The sequence below is a fragment of the Micromys minutus genome (assembly GCF_963924665.1).
Source record: "Micromys minutus genome assembly, chromosome: 5".
NCBI classification, from domain to species: domain Eukaryota; kingdom Metazoa; phylum Chordata; class Mammalia; order Rodentia; family Muridae; genus Micromys; species Micromys minutus.
This window is the reverse complement of record NC_137974.1, coordinates 76,165,011-76,184,963: the sequence shown is the minus strand read 5'-3', so window position 1 is coordinate 76,184,963 and position 19,953 is coordinate 76,165,011. Positions and strand designations below refer to the sequence as shown.

General features: G+C 44.4%; 2 protein-coding genes across 4 annotated transcripts in view; one reads left to right on the top strand and one right to left on the bottom strand.

Moving 5' to 3' along the window:
- Positions 1–16,500, bottom strand: part of DST (dystonin) — a gene marked incomplete at both ends in the record, with an annotated part of 363,235 nt that extends 346,735 nt beyond the window's left edge. For all 3 annotated transcript variants that reach the window (XM_080917065.1, XM_080917066.1, XM_080917067.1), the window contains 2 exons: positions 15,729–15,763; positions 16,320–16,500. In XM_080917065.1, the coding sequence (XP_080773191.1) occupies positions 15,729–15,763; positions 16,320–16,500 (216 nt within the window). The remainder of the gene's footprint in view (positions 1–15,728; positions 15,764–16,319) is intronic.
- Positions 16,501–17,129: 629 nt separating this feature from the next.
- BEND6 (BEN domain containing 6) overlaps positions 17,130–19,953 on the top strand; it is a 54,000-nt gene continuing 51,176 nt past the window's right edge. The window contains exon 1 of the mRNA XM_080916738.1: positions 17,130–17,190. The gene's annotated coding sequence lies outside the window, so the exon portion shown is untranslated. The remainder of the gene's footprint in view (positions 17,191–19,953) is intronic.

Here is a 19,953-nt window from a genome sequence, read left to right as displayed (position 1 = left end):
TAAAGGTTTTTTTTTTTTTTTTAAGAAAAAATGTTAGTCATACATACAGATGTACATCAATATTGAATATCACATCTGCTGAGCGACAAAAGTACATAAAGCCAGTCTATCGAAAGTGGCAACTCTTAACATGTGGTCCATGAACTCATGACTCTCGGGAGGGGCCAGGCTTCACAAGCTAAGAAACACATTAACGATGGCAAATCATCTCAGCATTGTCATTTTTAACCAGTTTCCACAAAGAACTCAGGAATTTCATTGAAGGTAAGTTGCCCGATCTCTAGCATGAACAAACACCGTACATTAGCTCTGTCAGGTCCGTGGATGGCCAGAACCATAAAAGGAAAATTCCCCTCCCCTAAAACTAAGGCCCAGCACTGGGCTCAAAGGTACAGGAAGTCAGCTATTTGTACAGTCCCCAGAGGCTGCAAGATAAGCGGCTGACCCCCACCCTACACTCCTGACAGCTGTATGAAAGCCTGCAGTTCCAAAACCAGTTTAACCAGAGAAAACAGCTCACTTCCCAATACCGCCCCTGACAACATTCCCTCCCCACTTCTCTAACCTAAGCTATCACTACTCTCCCCCCCCCCAATCCTGATACCCCTCACTCTCCCACCTCCACCCCAGCACCCCAGACCGTTCCTTGCTCACCCACCCTGCCCTGCATTCTCACACTCTGGTTCCAGTGCCTCTGGGTCTTCCACCTGGGTCTTAGTGTAACCATTCCTTCAGGCAAACTTCTCAGGCAAAATAAAATCTGTTCTTGGTGCTGAGGTTGGCCTGAATTTTCTTCCTTTTTGCTAACTTTTTTATTTATTGATTTATTCACTTTTAAATTTTCACTCTTTATTTCTTCCTAAAAGCCTAATTCTTAGAAGCACAGCTCCTACTTTCTTCTGTCATACCTAAGAGACGTCATGAGCATAGCTAGATATTTAAATCTGATCTTTTCTTTTTCTTTTTTTTTTGGGGGGGGGGTGTTTTCTCTGGCAGCCTTGACTGTCCTGAAACTCACTCTATAGACCAGGCTGGCCTTGAACTCAGAGATCTGACTACCCCTGCCTTCCTGGTGCTAAGATGAAAGGCATCTGCTACCACTGCCTGGCAATAAATTTGATCCTTTCAAAGAAGCAACTTCATCTTTGCTAATTTTACTGTGTCTACTCACATCCACATCTGCTCTTATCTTTCTTTTCTCTCTGAATTTTCTCTGCCTCCTCTTCCCCCCCCTTACATACTACTGAGCATCTATGAACTGACTTGGGGCCCTTCTTGTCTGAAGCTGCATGTTTCCCCCAACTCTGCTTTGGCTACACCCCACAGTTTTAAGATACTGAGTTTCCATGTTTACTTAGCTTAAACGTCCTCTTGTCTCCTTTACTATTTCTATTTTGATGCACAGATTATACAGAGGCATGTTATTTCAAAAGATACAACATTTTGTAGAAATCTTGTTACTGATTTAAACTTGCTACGAACAAAAATTAATCTGTAAGATTTCAATTCCTTGAAATTACTATGTATTTTACATGGTGACACATATTTTTAATCCCAGCACATGGGGGGCAGAACTCTTGAGTTTCATGGCCAGCCTGGTTTACAAATCAAGTTCCAGGACAGCTACAGAGAAATCCTGTCTCAGTAACACACACACACACACACACACACACACACACATAAACACACACACACACACATAAACACACACACACACACACACATACACACACATACACACACACACACACACACACACACACACACTACAGTCTATCTCTGTGGGTGTATGCAGAAATGAGGTTAAGTCAGCCACCTTCCATGTGGATGCTTTACCAACCATGACCTTTACTAACCTTGCTAATAACTATTACCCTGTTTTTCCATTGTTTCTCATGCTCACTCAATACTCATAGAGGTTGTTGCTGGTTATGTACACATTTAGGATTATGTCTTCCTAAAACTTATCCCTCTCATCCTTATGGAACATTTCTTGTTCTTTATAGATATTATTTGCCTCAGTGAGTCTATCTAATAACACCAGATATTTCTGTCTCATGTTTAACTCGTGCATTTTCAATGTGCCTTTGTTTTCTTTTTCTTGTCCCTTTTTCTTTCAGACAGGATCTCATGTGGCCTACACTGGTCTCCAACTTGCTATATCACTGAGGAAGGCCATGCTTCCATCTCCTGATCACTGGGATTATAGGTGTGCCCCACCACACCCGGCTTACACAGTGTTAGGCATCCACAAATGCCATAGGCACGTAATCTGACAACTGAGCGACACCACCTGGCCCTCTGTATTATTTTTTTTACATATTATAAATAAGTATTTTTGAGTGTGTATATGTGTGTGTGCGCATGTGCGTGTGTGCTGATGTGAATATGCCATAGCTGGCATGAGTAGGTAAGAAGAAATCTTTCTTTTCAATATTTGGGTCCCAAACTGGACTCAGGTTTGGTGGTGGGTGTCCTTACCACCTGAGCCATCTCACCAGCCCCATCTGCCTTTATTCTTAAAGTTTATCCCTTGTAACTGCCATATAGTCAGGCCTTGCTGTTTATCTGCTACAATAATCTGTCACAACTGGACTGTTTAGCTCACTAATATTTAATGTGGCCAGAAGACATGCTGATTTGATGTCTGCACCTTTACGTTTTTTTTTCTGTCTATCTTCTGTGGAGTCCTGGGTGGGAGGTGGGTTGTTAATTATTTTGCGGGGGCGGGAGGTTAGTCCTTGAGATTTGCCTTAACTTTGTCGTCCAGGAGGGTCTTCAGCTCCTGGACTCCAGACATCCTCCTACCTCAGCTGTCCAAGCCCCTAGACTTTATCCACACAGGCTGTGCTCGGCTCTTTCCTCTGGTTTCTTATCCAGTGTGCTCTCCTTCCCGACTTCCTCTGGTCATTTAGAAGTTTTAGAATTCTATCTGCATTTACCTACTGGCTTCACATAATTTCCCCTTTGTTTTTCTTGGGTTGAAATCTGCATCCTTAATTTCACTGCACCGTGTAAAATACTCTTCCCAGTCACAGAGGGAGTTCGTTTCATTTCTTATTCTCCACTAGCAATTGTACCTACGTATGTCGGCTTTTAACAATTACATGTATCTTAAAGACACGAGGAATAAGTGACATGTTAAATTTGATGTCTGCCATTTGTGAGGGTCTTCATTCAGTTATCTCAACATCTACTTAAATCTATGTGAACAATTAATTAGCTAAGCACAGCACTGGGCGCTCGCCTAGCACAGATAAGTTAGGACACGCTTCAGTACTGTCCCTGATCATTTCTTACTATACTGCCTCGTAAGAGCTCCATGGGACACCCCTTGGCACAAATGTGACTATAAGCAAAACATAAATCTAGGTATTGGAACTCAATGACAGTATCAGCTAAAAGAAAAACTGCTTAAAACACAAAACAGTGTACAATACCGTTATACACTTAACATAGTTCTTGGGGTGAGATTAGAGTTGAAAATGAAAGCATTACATAGTAAACTTTCTTTTCAAAATTCCTACAATATATAAAAATCCCTTCACTTAAAAAGGCCAGGGCTTTTCAGGTGTACTGAGTCTTTTGTTACATCAGACCCCATGATGTCAAGAGATTATAAGGCAACATGGCAGTCTAGAGGAGTAGACAGACCACAAAAGTGTCACGGGGAGCCATTTGAAGTAGATCGTTGATAAATCTGATGACATAAATTTAAAGGAGTCAGGGTATCTCTCTATGCAGAATAATCTCAAATTGGGTATGTAGTCCGAGGCTAGCCACTACTTCCAGCCTCTTCCTCAACTGTTTCTTCAATGTTTCCATGTTTGCCGTGTAGAGACCCTTCGCTTCCTTCGCTAAGTGCATTTCAACGTATTTTGTTCTGTTTTGTTTTATTCTGAAAGTACTTTGAATGTGGTTGTTTCCCTGATTTCTTTCTTGGTATATTTAATATTGGTAAGTAGGAAAGCTACTGATCTTGTAAGTTAACTTTGTTGAAAGTATTTGCCAGATCTAAGAGTCTCCGAGGGTCTCCTGTGTGTAGATAGAATCATGACACCTCCCAATGAGGACACTCTGCCATCTTCCTTCCCAGTCTGTATCCCTTTTATTACTTCTCTCATTACTATAGCTAAGAACTCCCAAACTATGCTGAGCGAGTGAAGAAGCAGGCATCCTCGACTTGCTCCTGACTGTAGTGGAACCTGTGTTTTCTTCTGTTCGGCATAACACTGGTTATAAGATTTCGTGTGTAGCCTTTACCATGATAACATATGTTCCCTTCTGTTCTGAACTTCCTCAGGGAAATCCCTTCCTCATGGAGGGATGCTTAATTTCGTCAAAGCCTGTTGTGTGCTTATTTAGACATTGTATTTTTCTCTGAGTACATTTAAGTAATTCATTCCATTGATTGATTTACACATACTAGACTATCTCACATCTCTGGAATAAAGCCAACCCTATCATGGTGAATGGTCCTTTTAATAAGGTTCTTGAATTTTTTTTGTCTATACTCAACAGGGAAATTGGTCCCCAATTTTCTTCTGTGTGTATCTTTATTTGGTTTTAGTGTCGGTATAATGTAATTTCATAAACAGACGGATGGCATTCCTTCCCTTTCTACTTTATGGAATCTTTTGAGAATCACTGGTAATGTTCTTCATTAAAAGTCTGATTATTTAACATCAATTCATCTGGGCCTGTGTTTTAATCAGGACTATCTATCTATCTACCTAAGTACCTATCTACCTATTATTGATCTACTTATCTAATGATCCATCTATTTACCTCTCTCTACCTACCTACTTACCTATCATCTATCTACCTACCTATTGATCTACCTACTTATAATCAATCTACCTATCTATCCAGTTATCCACCTATTTACCTATCTACCTACCTCCCTATCACCTATCTACTTATCTATCTACCCTTTTTTCTGTGCAGCCTATCCATCTATCCATCCATCCATCCATCCATCCATCCATCCATCCATCCATCCATCCATCCATCTAGTCTTTTCTTCTGTGCAGCCTAAATGTTTATGACGCAGGACAGAGACATCAGTCATTCTTGACCATTGCCTCCCACTTCTTCGGGTGGATGTGCACACTCACCCTCTTCTTGATGAACTTGACTACAGGCTTGCCCTTGGACACCTTGAACCGCAGCACACCACTGATAGGGCGTGAAGCTGCAAACCTCCTGGATCTGTCCATCAGGAACTTGGTGTGCTGGGTGAGGCATCTGAGGGCCTGGCTGTGCCTCAGCTTGCTGATATTCTGTTTCCTTGTAGCCCTTCTTCTCGGGATAGCACACGGCCATAGCTGCTGCTCTCTAATGGCAGCCTCAACAGGAAACAGTCAGGACATTTTAAATTACTGTGTTAATCTGACTGCTTACTATACATCTTTAAAAATTGTTTCTTGGGGCTGGAGAGATGCCTCAGAGATTAAGAGCACTGACTGCTCTTTCACAGGTCCTGAGTTCAAATCCCAGCAACCATATGGTGGCTCACAACCATCTGTAATGAGATCTGATGCCCTCTTCTGGTGTGTCTGAAGACAGATACAGTGTACTTACAATAAATAGATAAATAAGTCTTTTTAAAACACGCTTCTCTCATCTTGGTTAATTTTGGTAGGTCACCTAGAAATGTATTTGTTTTTTAAATAGTGCAACTCAGTGGAATAGAATTTTTAACATATCTCCTAGTAAATTCTTACAACTTCATTAGTATCTGTAGTAATGACTCCCTTTCATAATTATTTTTTATTAATTTACTCTTCTGTCCTATTTTCATTCTGCTGCTGTGGTAAAAATACCCTGCCTCAAAGCAACTTGAGAGAAAAGATTTGTTTCCCCTCCCAATTTCACATGCCGTCCATCACAGCAGAAACATCGACTTGCTCACACTCAGTTTCATTTCTTCTGTAAGTCAGGACCTGTCTAGGGAATGGTGCTGCTCACTATGGGCGCAGGGTCTTTGCGCATCAATGATGCCCAATACACAGGCCAACACAGTGTAAGCAATCCCTCATTAAGATGCTCTTCTCAGGAGACTCAAGGCTATGCTCAGTTGATAACCAAAACTAATCAATGAAGAGTTTGATCTTGCTTTCTTTTCAATAACCAACTCTTTTATTTTTGCCAGCTCCTTACACTGTCTTATTTCCATTTCATTTATTCCTACCCCAATTTTCCAGATTTCTATCTACTGACAGTGTTGGGGCTTGTTCCTTTACATCTGTCCCCTGCCTCTGCCAGGGACCTACGGAATACCATTAAGTTATTTATTTGGCATCTCTTATTTCTTGATGGGCACACTTTAGAGCTATAAATGTCTTTCTTAGGACTGCCTCTCTTATATCCCATAGGTCTGTGTGTATTGTCTTGTAATTTTCAATTCATTGTAAATAAAAATTTATTCTTATCTTGGCTCCCTCGAAGACCCATTCATTATTCAATGGTGATGTGTTTAACCTCATGTGTTTGCGTTCTCTCAAGGGTTTCTCTTGGTGTTCATTAGTTTTATTATACCATTGTGATCAGATAAGACACAGATTATTTTAGAGTCAGGCATAGTAGCTTACATCTTTATTCCCAGCACTTGGGAGACAGAGGCAAGTAGATGTGTATGAGTTCGAGGCCAGCCTGGTCTACACAGTGAGTTCCAGAATAGCTAGGGCTACAGAACTCTGTAGCTATGTGCTGGGTGGCTTTGTCTTGAAAAAGTAAAAACTCAAGTGGGTGGGGAGATCATTTTATTAATTTCTTTGTATTTGTTGAGACTTTATGTTCTTGTATGTGACCAATTTTAGATAAAGCTTCATGGTTGCTGAGTAGAATGTGTATTCTCATTGTTTGGGTGCAAAGTCCTGCAAAAGTTTGTTAAGTTCATTTAATCAAAAATATCATTTAATTCAGGTATTTCTTTATTGACTTCTGGCTTGTCAATCAGTAATTGTAGGTTATTAGAAGTGCCCACTAGTATTATGCTGGGAGTTAACGTGTTCATCTATATTTGATTTTCTAAATACCTCTTGCATGTGGGTTAGAATTTCTTTCTCTAGCTCTGGGAACTTTCCTATTAGGTTCTCTTGAAAATATTTTCTATGCCTTTAGAACCATATTCTTCTAATATTTCTAAGCCATTGCCTGTAGAGTTCATCTTTCCACAGTGGTGTTTATGTCTTGGGATTACCACTGTCCATTCTTACTATTCTGCCTGCACCCATGATGCATCTTTCCAATTATTCTCTTTGTCAAACTCAAGATGTTCCATCTTGGTAAGATTTCTTGGTGAGATTTTTCAAGAGGTTTTATTTGACTTATTGTTATCTAAGGGTTACCATTTGTCTCTTATCCCTCAAGGGGACAAAGGGGATATAGAATATTACAAAATATTCAAGAACTAAGAATTTAAAATGACTTACAGAAAACCCCAAATACTCATTCATTCCCATTTAGTGAACTTCACTATGTCCTGGCCACTGAGATTTGATGTAGAAGTCAGACTGTCTTCAAGACCCTTGGAGTACTGTTAGGAGAGACATCAGAGAGAAGGGAGACAAAGGTTCCTCAAGAGATGACCTGGGTTTTGAGCAGTTATGAACTGGGCTTGAAGAGCGGGCCTCTGTTGGTTGAATGATTTTGTTTCTGTAGGAGTCACAGAACAGAGGAAACGGAAAAGTTTTCCTCAACTGGAAGCACCGTGAGCAATAACTATGATCTTAAAAGGACACAGTACAGAAAATGTAGACAGTGGGAGACTAGACCTTGAAGAAAATGGATTTTTAGACAGAGAGTGGTTGGTGGTTTACCCAACACTCTCTTGGCAGCCTCGCCTGCAGATGCTCCCAAGAAATCAAATTTCACATCTAAGCATCTTCTGCAGAGAGAGGTGGCCTGTGAGAGGCTGGCTGAAGAATATCAAGCAAATACCTCTTTCCAAATGCACACTGTTGGTTGGCTGTCCCTTCCCTTTTCCCCTCCTTTCTTCGATCCTTTCTTGCACATCTGGAACTCCGTTACCATAGAGCAATTCTGAGTGTCGTAGTTAAGGTTTTACTACTGTGAACAGACACCATGACCAAGGCAACTCTTATACAGGTTCAGAGATTTAGTCCAGTACCATCAAGGCAGGAGCATGGCAGCATCCAGGCAGGCATGGTGCAGGCAGAGCTGAGAATTCTACATCTTCATTTGAAGGCTGCTAGTGAAAGACTGGCTTCCAGGCAGCTAGGACTAGGGTATTAAAGCCCAAGCCCACAGTGACACACCTACTCCAACAAGGCCACACCTCCAAATAGTGCCACTCCCTGAGCCAACCATATTCAAACCATGACAATGAGGGAAGGCAAGTTTGTCCCAAAGACCAGCAAAGGCAAGGTAGAAATGAAGTGAGCCCAAATCACCTCTTATCTCCTCACTAGGAATATAAAGAGCCCACTCACTAACACTCCATTTTGTGTGAGCTTTTAATTATTAGACTAGAATTGTCTTCAGGACTGATGGAGGGTGCTAAGACCTTTATCTTTAGAATGAACTTTATTCACTTAGTGTAAATAGATTGCAGAGGAGGTGCAAAGGCTTTGTCAGAGGCTTACAATGTGCCTCAAGCCAAGGAGTCAGCAACAGTGAGAGTAAGAAAGGCAAAGTAGGGTAGAGGGGTAGAGGGGCTGAGGGGCAACTTGAGCCACAGTGGGGAAGTAGGCGTAGTTAGTGACTATGAGACATTCAGTTGCATACATACTTAGTTTTAACAAGCTATGGGGGCATCCACATAAAAACATGCAAAAAGATAGATAACTCTTGATCTGGAGGCCAGAAATGAGTGAGATGTGCTACCAATTTCCAAGTTACCGTTACATGAAGATAAAGTCAGACAGTACCTATGGAGAAAGCCCACAAAGAAAGTCTGAAGGGAAAAGTGAGGCTTAGAAAACCTAAGACAGGAGCCTGACAGCTTCCTAAGGCTCAGGAGAAAGAAGAGAGCAAAGGGGAAGGTAAGGGGACAGACAGACAGACAGACAGACAGACAGGCAACGGGCATGGGTTTCCCTTTGGCGTGATAGACATTCAAAGGTTAATTGTGCATGTGTGTTCAATCATGAATTAACTGAAAACAACCACACTTTGAATAGATGAACTATATGGTTTGTAAACTAGGTCTCAACAAATCCCTTTTGAAAAAAAGTAAGACATGTAAGTAGGAAGAGACCAATGGACAAAATGAGAGAACTGGGGTGAGAAAAAAATTGGGGTGTAAAAAAAAAAAAAAAAAACAGGAAAGGAGCTTAAGGAATGAATCAAATACTGGACCCAGCAGTTAAACAAAACTGAAACATCTGATTTAGTGGTTTGGCAATTCCTCTTGAGCTTCACGTGTGTGACATGAAGGAGTAGCAACAGAAATCATGCCTCCTCCTGCCTGTAGGAGGCTCAGGTGTAACTCTTGGCTGTTGTTCCAGCACCATGCCTTCCTGGTGCCACCACAATGTCCATGGGCTAACCCTCTGAACTGTAAGCAAGCCTCCAATGAAACATCTGGGTCATGGTGTCACCTCGCAGTAACAGAACAGTGTCTATGACACATCCTATCGTGAAAAAGACAGCAATGACCGTGGATGTGCAGGTGTCCCTGTGGTGGGGTGGGAGCCCCTTCAGGTGCTAGCTCAGGAGTGGGAAGTATTTGAGTTTTGCAGTTCTTGATATAGTCGAGACACAGTAACTCTTTGTCTGAAGTTTAGCTGACAAAGATCATGAGAGGAATTTTCCAGCAAGATATTGAACAGCAAAAACACAAATTTCAGGTATTTAAAACTGTAGTACAAGAGCATAGGAGAGGGCAGTGAAAGAGGGACATATTAGAACCAGGTATAATGATAAATATCAGTGAAAATGTTTATACAACCTTATACAACTTCAACATACTCCACAGCCAATAAAGATGTTCTCGTATATGATAGGTACCTGCCATTTCATATATCCTGCACTAAAATCTGTAATGACACACCAAATACATGAGGAATATAAGCTCAGTGGTAAATCATTGAGGTCCTAGGTTCAAATTCCAGGACTACCACCACCACCCCACCCACACTGACACACACAGACACACTCTCACACACAGACACACATTCTCTCTCTCTCTCTCTCTCTCTCTCTCTCACACACACACACACACACACACACACACACACACACAGTTTAAACAGATGGTGTCTGCAGATAGGACATAACCCCGTGATACCTGATCCTTGGACCACAAACTATGATGCCCTTCCAAACCTCAGCTTCCTAGTAAGCAGAACGGCCCAACCCATATATTCTGTTCACCTGTTCTGCAGCACAAGCCATGTTTTTTCAGTCTCCCTGGGGGTGAAAGGGGAGCAATCAAACCGCTTTGTTATAGTTAGAAACTTAAGAGTGATTTTCGTGTCCGTTAGAGGGTCATGGCAGGCACCTTCCTAGGTGTAAATCAAATAGCTGTACCAAAGCTGTAATGTAGTATACAAAGCGCACTCTCGTTGTAGTTGGCACTCACCAACTTCTAGTTCCAGCTCCATAGTCCTTTGGGAAATCTCAAGAGTCCTTTACTCTCTGTCACACTGAGCAGTGAAAGCCAGGGTGTGCTGTGCCTGCTCCTGTGCCTGCTGACTCAGTTACTAACTTCTGTACTTCAGCATCAATGTCACCCCTCAGAGGACACCCTCAGTCACCCCACTGTCTGCCACGTAACTAGTCCAACTTTTACTGCACAAAATTGGTTGGGTCTCTCCTCCCCCTCCGCACTCTCCTCCCCCGCCCAGTAGCCACGTGGCCCAATCCAGAAGGCAGGATGTTCCACATGACACCTTGGCAGGGTGGTGCTGCGCATCCTGTAGAAACACTGCCTGCAATGAGATCATTGCTGCCACTGAGAAGCTAAGAGCTTGCGAGGTGGTACAGTGAGCCAGTGCCGAGCTCGTAGGTTCTGCACAGGGCCGTGAACACCCCATACACACATCCCTTTCGACACGTTGGCTCTCGCTGTCAGACTGGCTCTGTTCTAACCCCCCGGAACCACAGGCTCATATTTCAGTTTAAACTTTGGACAAACTGGAACTTGGACGACGCTTCTGCTTAGACACCTGACAAAGGGGGAGTTACCTTACTCACGAATCTTTTGGAGGTTGTGTTTGGTTTCGTTCCCAGCAGTTGCTTGGCTAAGACTGAGAAAATGGCAATGCCAGGATGGTAAGATATGCTCTGTGGACAGGACCGATCTGTCGTCTTTATGTAGGCACCCGCTGTGCACTTGCATGCCGAGGTCTCTCCTGCTTTCGCTACATTTGTGACTCACTGTTGCAAATAACGCACAAGAGCCGGGTGGCTCCAGAGAGTCTTAGAGTGGTCACACGGGTACACCCCAGTGTCTCCATCAGTCCTGGTGTCTAACACAGTACTTCACACGGAAGAGACGATGTGTTTACTCTGATGATAAGTGGGTCACACTAAATGAACACCATATCGTGTGTACAGTCACTACTCATGACAGATTTAATTAGTATAAATTAATCTGGACCTAGAATGACGCTAGACAAAAATTTATTTTTAACAATAGCCTAATTGTGTAGGATAGCTCAATAATAAAGCATTATTTTCCCTGATTTATTTTTCAGTTTCTCAACATGTAAGCTTATTTTTTACATAAATCATAAAATGTATATATTTACGTATATGTGTATGTGGGCTCGTCATACATGCATGTTGAAATTGGGTGATTCCTAATAGAACATGCAAATTTCATGAGAAGCTATGTAATATGGTTATTTTGGTGACCATCTTCTTGAGTCTGAGACAGGAGCACTTGGAGTGGAACACACATTAATGAGTGTGTCTATCCAGTTTTGCAGAAAGTATGAACTGAAACCATTCATCTCAATTTTTCTCTCTCACTGAAAATCTTGGGGACATTTCTGTCTGAGTTCCGAGGGATACAAAGTATCGAGGGGTCTTGTCTCACCACCCCTACTTCTTGCTATTCGACTCTTCGGGAATTGCTTAATGTAAGCTAAATCTTGTCCCCTTTCCCTGAAGCAGGAAGAAAAAATATTTACTCAGATCCTGATAGAGGGATCTCGTTCCTTTAAACAAACAAGGCGCCCCTTATTCTCCGGGCCGGTGAACAGGGATCATTTAGCACCATCCACTCTGGACTCTCAGAGGCATTGTAAGTGGCTTCATTCTATGAAGGACAGTTCACCAAGATTCTCCTTTACAACAGGACAGTGCGGTGCAGTGACGGCCCATATCGCTCTCTGAAATTTCCTCGGAAACAGGACCGTTGCCTCCTGACTTTCACCGCAGGGACCTAGGGGCACAGCTCACCACTATTCACAGTCACATTGGAAGTCCTCAGAAAAGTGTGCTTTGGAGCTGCCAGAGAGCTAGAATCCAAGATGTATACGTGGTTTCTAGACTGCTCTTCATCAACGGGAAACGGCTTCATTAACTCTTTACTACAAAGCTACGCAATCATGCATGCGTGCAATCACGCACGCACGCACGCATACGCGTGCGCTTCAAGTTCTTAAGTAGGCAAACAGTGCACACATTTCTACCTCTAACCTTTCCATCTATATAGTCTCTAAGCTCCTGACTTTAGAGTCGGGTCCAAATTGCAAGGCTTTGCTAGGTGGGTTAATTTCACTTTCGCTTATGCTGTTCTAAAACTTGAAAGGCCTGTTTAAAAGTTCGTCACTATGCAAGTCTCTGGAGAGAAAGCACTGACTGGTGGGGACCACAGACCCAAAGCACCTTGTGGGATTACTGATTTCTAGCCTCAAAGCTCCATAGAAGAGTTTTCCTCTTAGAAAGTACTAATGTGACCACCATGGACAGAACCCCCAAATGTCCTGCCCAGGATGACACCTTCCTGGAGGCTTGGGTGACAGAAACGACTTCGTCCTCTGCCAGGTGAAACAGCAAATTGTTTTCCAAAGTTCATCAATCCCAGGACTCTCCCTTAGCCTGCTCAGCTTTCAAAGTGAGTCAGCAGATCCTACCCCATGCTTCTCATTTGACTAGGACAGAAAAAAGCTGAGAGCGAATTACCCGCTTACTAAGATTGGCACAGGGAACAGAATACATTAAGAACTCAGCCCGGGGTGATTAGGACTTGCCAGAGAAAGAAAAAAAAATCAAAGCATTTGCTTTGATATTAATATTTTGCAGCAGCTGCTAATAAAAAGAAAAACCACACAGCAGGAATAAATAATACCCATTGTGTCCACTCTAACTTATCAGACATGCTTCAGCCCAAGCAAATGCGGAAGTCTTCCTTCAGGACAAAAGTGTTGGCAAAAATAATGTTCTAAGAGGGAGAAGAAAACACATCTGTGTTTTGCAGACAGGAAATGCTGTTTGTGGTCAATAAAAAGCAATGGTGAAATACGGCATTCTTGTGCCGCCCAGTTTGAATTTCCACATATAAGACAGCACCCCTTTCTTATGAGCCCGCCAACAAATTAAGCTGGATAGATTGTATTTTGTTGGGAGAAAACGTTCTAACAAAATCTTATTTTGTTACAAAGAGTACCTTAAATTTCACTACAAACACTAAGGTGATTTTTTTTTTTAAGCTTTGGGGAAAGCCAGGTAACCTAGAGACTGAGACAGGTGCTCTGTGAGTTCAAGGCCAGCCCCATACACATAGTGAGTTCTAGGACAGCCAGCGCTACACAATGAGACCCAATTTAAAAGGAAAAAGCAAAAACAAAAAACGAACCCTCTACTTTAAAAGCCTGGGGAACATAAATAAATGTTTCTAAATTGTAAGCCATGTTCTAAGAATGTGCATTTTCTCTTTCTATCCAACTCTGAGTTCTATTTGCCCACTCAGAGACTGTTTTCATTCATTCCATAAATATTTATTAAGAACCTATTCCATATGAGGCCAGACAGTGGTATCATAAGCAATCCAGGCTCTGCCCCCAGGAGCTCACAGACTAACATGTAAAGCAAGCAACAAGTCAACAGGAGGAATTGAAACTACACTAGCAACCTTCAGAACAAGATAAGGTGCTGAACGGCTGTTCCCACACTTCTGAACCAATCAGGTCAAGATAAAATTTTAGCCAAAAAAAAAAAAAAAAAAAGCCACACACACAAAGACACAGCCACACCCCACATGTCTAAAATGTCTGGGGTGAGCTCACAGCAGGGTTCTTCTATCCTTTATCTGCAGAGAACTGGTGAATGTTTTCGAGTCAATCCCACCTCTTAATGTGCCCCGCCCACTATTTACTTTTGTTGCATCTAAATTCTACTTTCCACTTCAAAGACGGTTCCACAAGATCTAGTTCACGTGTACTCTATGCACTTGACCCAATTTTCTAAAGACTTCATTACAAATATATCTTGATTTTTTTTTTTTTTAAGATAGGGTCTCCCAATGTAGCTCTGGCTGTCTTGGAACTCACTATGTAGACCAGGCTGGCCTCAAAACTCACAGACATCCCCTGCCTCTGCCTCCAAGTATGGGGATTAAAGGTGTGCACCACCTACCTGACCATTTTCAGTTCAGTTATACTACCTAGAACTAAATACCTCCTATGAACTAATTACTTTTTTATATAATTATTAAAAATAATTTCCACATACAGCCCTACAGGGTACTACTGGCCCTCTTTTGGCACAACTGTTTTTCCACCCCACCCCCACCCCAACCCCCAACCCCTCACCCCACTAGTTAGTATAACTACCTCCAGTCCTGCTGACTGTGGACAGCCATTCTCTCACAAATCTTAACTAGTGCGGGAACTCTCACTTCCAGTAGTGCACTTGCAATAGTTACTCAGCATGCAACATAGTAATGTTATGCTAATGTAGTTAAGCTTAAATAATCACAGTCTAGCAAGGAAGCCAGGGTGTAATAAAACCTCCAATGAACAAGTCAAAATAGATGTGAAGTAACTTCAGGTAATTAACAAGCTTGTAGTAGGGGGGATAGACCACAATACTTTGCTAAGATGAAGAAGCTGCATCATAAAGTAACCTCCAAGCCCTGATACTGTGCACCTTTCCCCTAAAGAGAGAAAACTTTAAGTGGGCAGAGCTTGTATCTTTTCTAAGTGGAGCTCCTCCTCCTCTCCTGCGGTTTCATGCACTGGCAGAATCCAGTCTCCTACTCTAGAGGGACAGTCTAGAACAGATACTTAGTACACACTTTGGTGTATCCTCATCAACATTACTATCATGAAAAAAACCCTCATGGGTGGCGTCCTAAGACCGTAAGAATGTCACTTGGAGTCTAAACTGGAGTATGGGTCAAACTCCTCTGCAATAACATCCACAGTTTGCACTGTGGTTCATCAAAGCACACAGCTACCGACCGGGAAGTGCTTCCACCACAAGTACAGACTGTAAGCTAAACTGATAACCATTGCCAGGCTAAATTCTCTATGGCCTGCGACTCCTTTAGGGGCTGCCCCTCCCACCTCTTGTAAAGCAAACTCCAACACACACACATACACACACACACACACACACACACACACACACACACGTTCTTACTCCCCAGGCTTGACTATGGAATTGCTTAAGAAGCATGTCACTTTGGACTTAGGGACTGCAGGCTTCCCATTCGGTGTCCTACTGGCTTTTTAAGACGCATATGATTAATGCTGGTACTCAGGAAAGAAAGCTACTCTGACCTTGAAAGTGTGCGCTAAATAAATTACCTCAGAACGAAAGTGATGAGATCTCAGAGCAGCATCTGGGGAGAAAAGAGGGAAAAACGAGACTTCGTTAACTCCTTGTTCTCAGCCTACAGAGTTACTGATCACTTACCTGGGTTGGGGGAGCACATTCTAGGTGTCTCTCTCCAACTCGGTGGGCATATTGGGGCGGGGCGGAGGGAGTATTGGACCATCTGTCTCTAAGGTGATTTCTCTGCAAGAAGTTCCAGCAAAGTTGGGAGGGGGGAGGGGAACAAACCATCACGCCTTACTTTTTTATTCCTAAGCTCCAGCAAAGGCTGGGTAACGGTAAGAGTGCCTCAGCCCAGGACTCCACTACCAATTAATTACCTTCTGGGCTGTAGCAAACTGACCCTAAAAATCGGAGTCTGATCCTTCCTTCCAGGACCTCTGAAATCTCCGTGGTTATCCAAACCTAGTGATCAGAGAGGATGGAGGTGAGGGCAAAGGGCCAGGGCGCGTTCAATAAATACATGCATTGAGCTTGAGGAGTGGGCATCGAGGGGTTATGGGAGGCAGAGGAGGTTTCAATCTCGCTTCTGCCCAGAAGAACCTGGCGGCGGCGTGTCTCACCTCTGCTTCTGGAACGCCCCGAAAAGACCGATTTCATCGGATGTCTCCCTTTCTGGAGCTTGCGGTGCCAGCAGCAGAAGAAGATGATGGTGGCGACGGTGCCCAGCAGGAGCAACAAGAGGAAGAGAGCACATTGGATGCTGTAGGGTCTCAGCAGAACGAGGAAAGCGGCGGCGATCATGGTGCGGGCGAGGCGGGGGGCCGTGCGGCGCGGGGCTGAGGCTGCAGAGCGCGCTGGGCGCGGGACGCGGGGCGGGCGCGGCGGACACGGGCGAGCGCGGCTCAGCGCGTCAAGCCCGGCGCTCGCGGCCCCGCGCGCGGCCCAGTGGCTGCACACCCCGCGCCGGCCCCGGAACGACTGATGGAGAGCGGCGGGCAGCTCTCGCCATGACTCAGCACGCGGCGCGGCGGCGGGAGCCGCGCCCCTCCCTCCGCAGGCGCCCCAGCCCGCGCGCAGCCCTCGGGCTCAGCCCCGCCCGGGACGCAGCCGGCTGGGAGCATCGTCGGGTGGCCGCCCGGGGGCCTTCGGCGTCCTGAAGCCTGCGCACGTGGGGCGGGGCGGGGCGCGGCGAGCCGGCGGGGGGCCCGGTGGGTGACGTCACGGGCTGCGGCGGCGGCGCGGGGGCGCGCGCTTGGCCTGGGCCGGGACCGAGCGGCGCGCGCCCTCCCGCAGGTCGGCTCGGTGCGCGCGCGGCCCGCCAGGCCACGCGCCAGGCGGCGGTGCGCGGGGACCCCCAGGTTTAGCCTGTGCAAGCCTCCGCGGACCGACTGCTGGAGGCCGGCGTCAGGGGGCGCCAAGGAGCCGGGGGGGAACCCGGGCTCCCGCCTCCCTGAGCCTGCCCGGAGGCTGGGGCTCGAAGGATGCGGCAGGGTGAGCTATTTGGTTTGGGGGCGGGGGTAGTCCCTGCGCACTGAGGCGCGAGAACCTGGAAGGGCCATCTCCAAGCTGGTCCCGTCTTAGGAAAGGCACGCCGGGGTCTGCAGGCTTGCACTCTCCCATCCCCAAACTTGGTGCTGATTCTCAGCCCAGACGTGAGCTCTGCCACCGGTCCTAGAACCCTGATCCATCCATTGGCTTTGTAGGGAGAGGTGGTTTTAGATGTGAGGCTCTAACATGATGAAGGATGGAGGAAGTTGGTGATTGATTGGCCGGTAGATACCGCAGGAGAAATTTTTAGGCACTCTCAGCCAACGGTGATCGGTCACACTCAGGTACACACCCTTCTCCCCTTTGCCGTTTTCCAGCCCCCTTACATTCCGGTACAATCCGTAAAAACTGTATCATAGTTGTCTGCTGGACACTTGACAGTGGTCGCTGGTCCGGTGCCAACCAAGAAGGCGAGGCGTGAGCGCTGCGGTGTGCTCTTTTGCAGAGGGCCTCTGCCACCTGGCGAGAAAACCTAAGCTGCAGCCGCAGCCTGCAGCACGTTGCAGCCTTAGAGGACCAGTGCAGTGTTCTGCCCTACTTGCCCCTAAGGCACACTGGCTTTCCCTCTGTGGGGTTGGGCGATTCGTTTTCTGTCATTGACTTGAATTTTCTTTTTAAAGAAAATTAATAATATGACATATGACAAATGAAATACTACCACGTTTGTGCAATTTTTAGTTATGGGCTTGAATACCAAAATAACTCGTGAATTTCTAAAAGTCAATTGAAGAATTGATAGGAATGCATGTATTGTTTCCTGACTATATGAAACCAACTGTTCGGTTCTGGAAAAAAAAAAAAAAAAAAAAAAAAAAAAAACCGTAGCCATCGGTGGCTGTTAGGGTGGGTGATATATTATCAAGTGTACAGAAAGGAGTTGCTTAGCCCTGGTGCCAGATTCATAGCTATGGAAGACACAGGACGTGTGCTCTTGTTTGCATGCTGGTTTTCCTAAAGACAAATACAGATTGCTACTGTATGCCACTCATTGTGTTGTTTGGGGCTGAGGATGGAAAGGACCTTGCTTCCGGACCCGGGGGGGGGGGGGGCGGGGGAGGGGGGAAGGTGAGACTCTTGAATGTCAGACTGCCAGGAGCATTGGGTACCGAACAGGCTTCACGGGTCCCTGGCAGTCAGAAGAGCCACCTGGAAGCTATGCCTCATTTGCACATATCTGTGGGGTTCCTAATACTGCAACCCACTGCAGTAGGAAACCGTATTCCTATCCGCTATGCGGGGGGGTTTTAAAGAGAATCCTGAGCTTGCAAGTGTGACACACCAGGAAAGGAAGAATTCACCACTCTGGGCAGGGGCCATGGAGATTTATTTTAAACTGGACCGGGGTAACCCTTCTGCAAACAGTGGGCAAAGATAGCTGATGCAGTTTCGGAAGGTCATCCTTACGGTTTCCTACCGACTACAGCTTGGCAGTGAGCTGAAATGGCAGAAATATCTCTGGATAGAAACAGATCTAAGGCTGTAAACACAGCCAAGTCATCAGTTGTCCCCCAAATTCTGCGTTTTTAAAAGCAAAAGGCAAGTAAATAGCGATTCTGATTCTCTGAGCTATTACTTAGTGCGATTATTATCACCCCGAGCCTGCTACAGCCATTCACAAGTTTCTGTTGCACACAAGAATGTCATTTATCTTCCCTCTCGGGCAAACGTTTAACTAGAATGCAATAGGAGTTATAAATACATCTTTCTATATGTATTTCCTTCTGTCCTTTGTCTGGGTTGTCTTAAGGATGCATTCAATAAACAAACCAAGTCCTTGAAAGAATTTAGTCTATGAGTCCATTAATTTCAGATTTGTTGCTAATTTATCATTTCCTTCCCAAATAATGGCATGCTAGTAATTGTTTCTTCCTGAGTATTTGCGTGGTACCCAATGCATCCTGGAGTTCAATATGTACTAAATTAGCCAATTTGTCTTTGGGAAAAGTTAATTTAGTAGAATTCATGCCTTCTCTTCCTGATGGGATTTTACTTTAAAAAGAAGAATTGATGTTAAATAAAAGTCATAAATTTAAGATTCAAGGTAAGGGTGGGGAAAAAGTACGTTCGTAATACAAACCTCTCATACCAAGAAATTTTTAAAAACACAATGGAAAATGTTGTGATTTACTGCCCTTATTTCAGAAAATGACTGACATAATCCAAGGGGATATGGAGTTAAGAAAATAGAAAGTTTGTAGTGGGTTGTGTAGAAGGATGCCATTGCATAACCCTTCTTGTCCTTGGTTCTCCACCTCTAGATAAGCATGTGGATTCCAAAAGAAAGTTAAAATGTTAACTTTATTCAGGGTAAAGTCATATTAAAACCTTGCTTAGACTCAAGACCAAAATGGGACACCTTACTCCGCCTTTCCTAACTCAGTATGCCTGTCCCCATCACGGATGAAGACTCTCGCTCACTAACAGCTGGAGGCAAAACTCCTGCATAGAGCTCAGAACCTGACACTTTCCCATCTACAAGGCACACACTCTGAGCGGACAGGAGACAGGTTCATATGGGAGAAGGGAGCTTTATTAATTTTTCTTCCCATCACTAAGTATCAGGCTGTGGTGGTTCGTCTTGACTGACCAACAAGATTATCAGCTTGATAGAACTGAGAAGTGCCTAAAAGAACATCTCTAGATTTTCTGTGATACCATTTTGGGAGAGAATTAAGTGAGCCCCCCCCCCCCCGTGTGTGTGCGAGC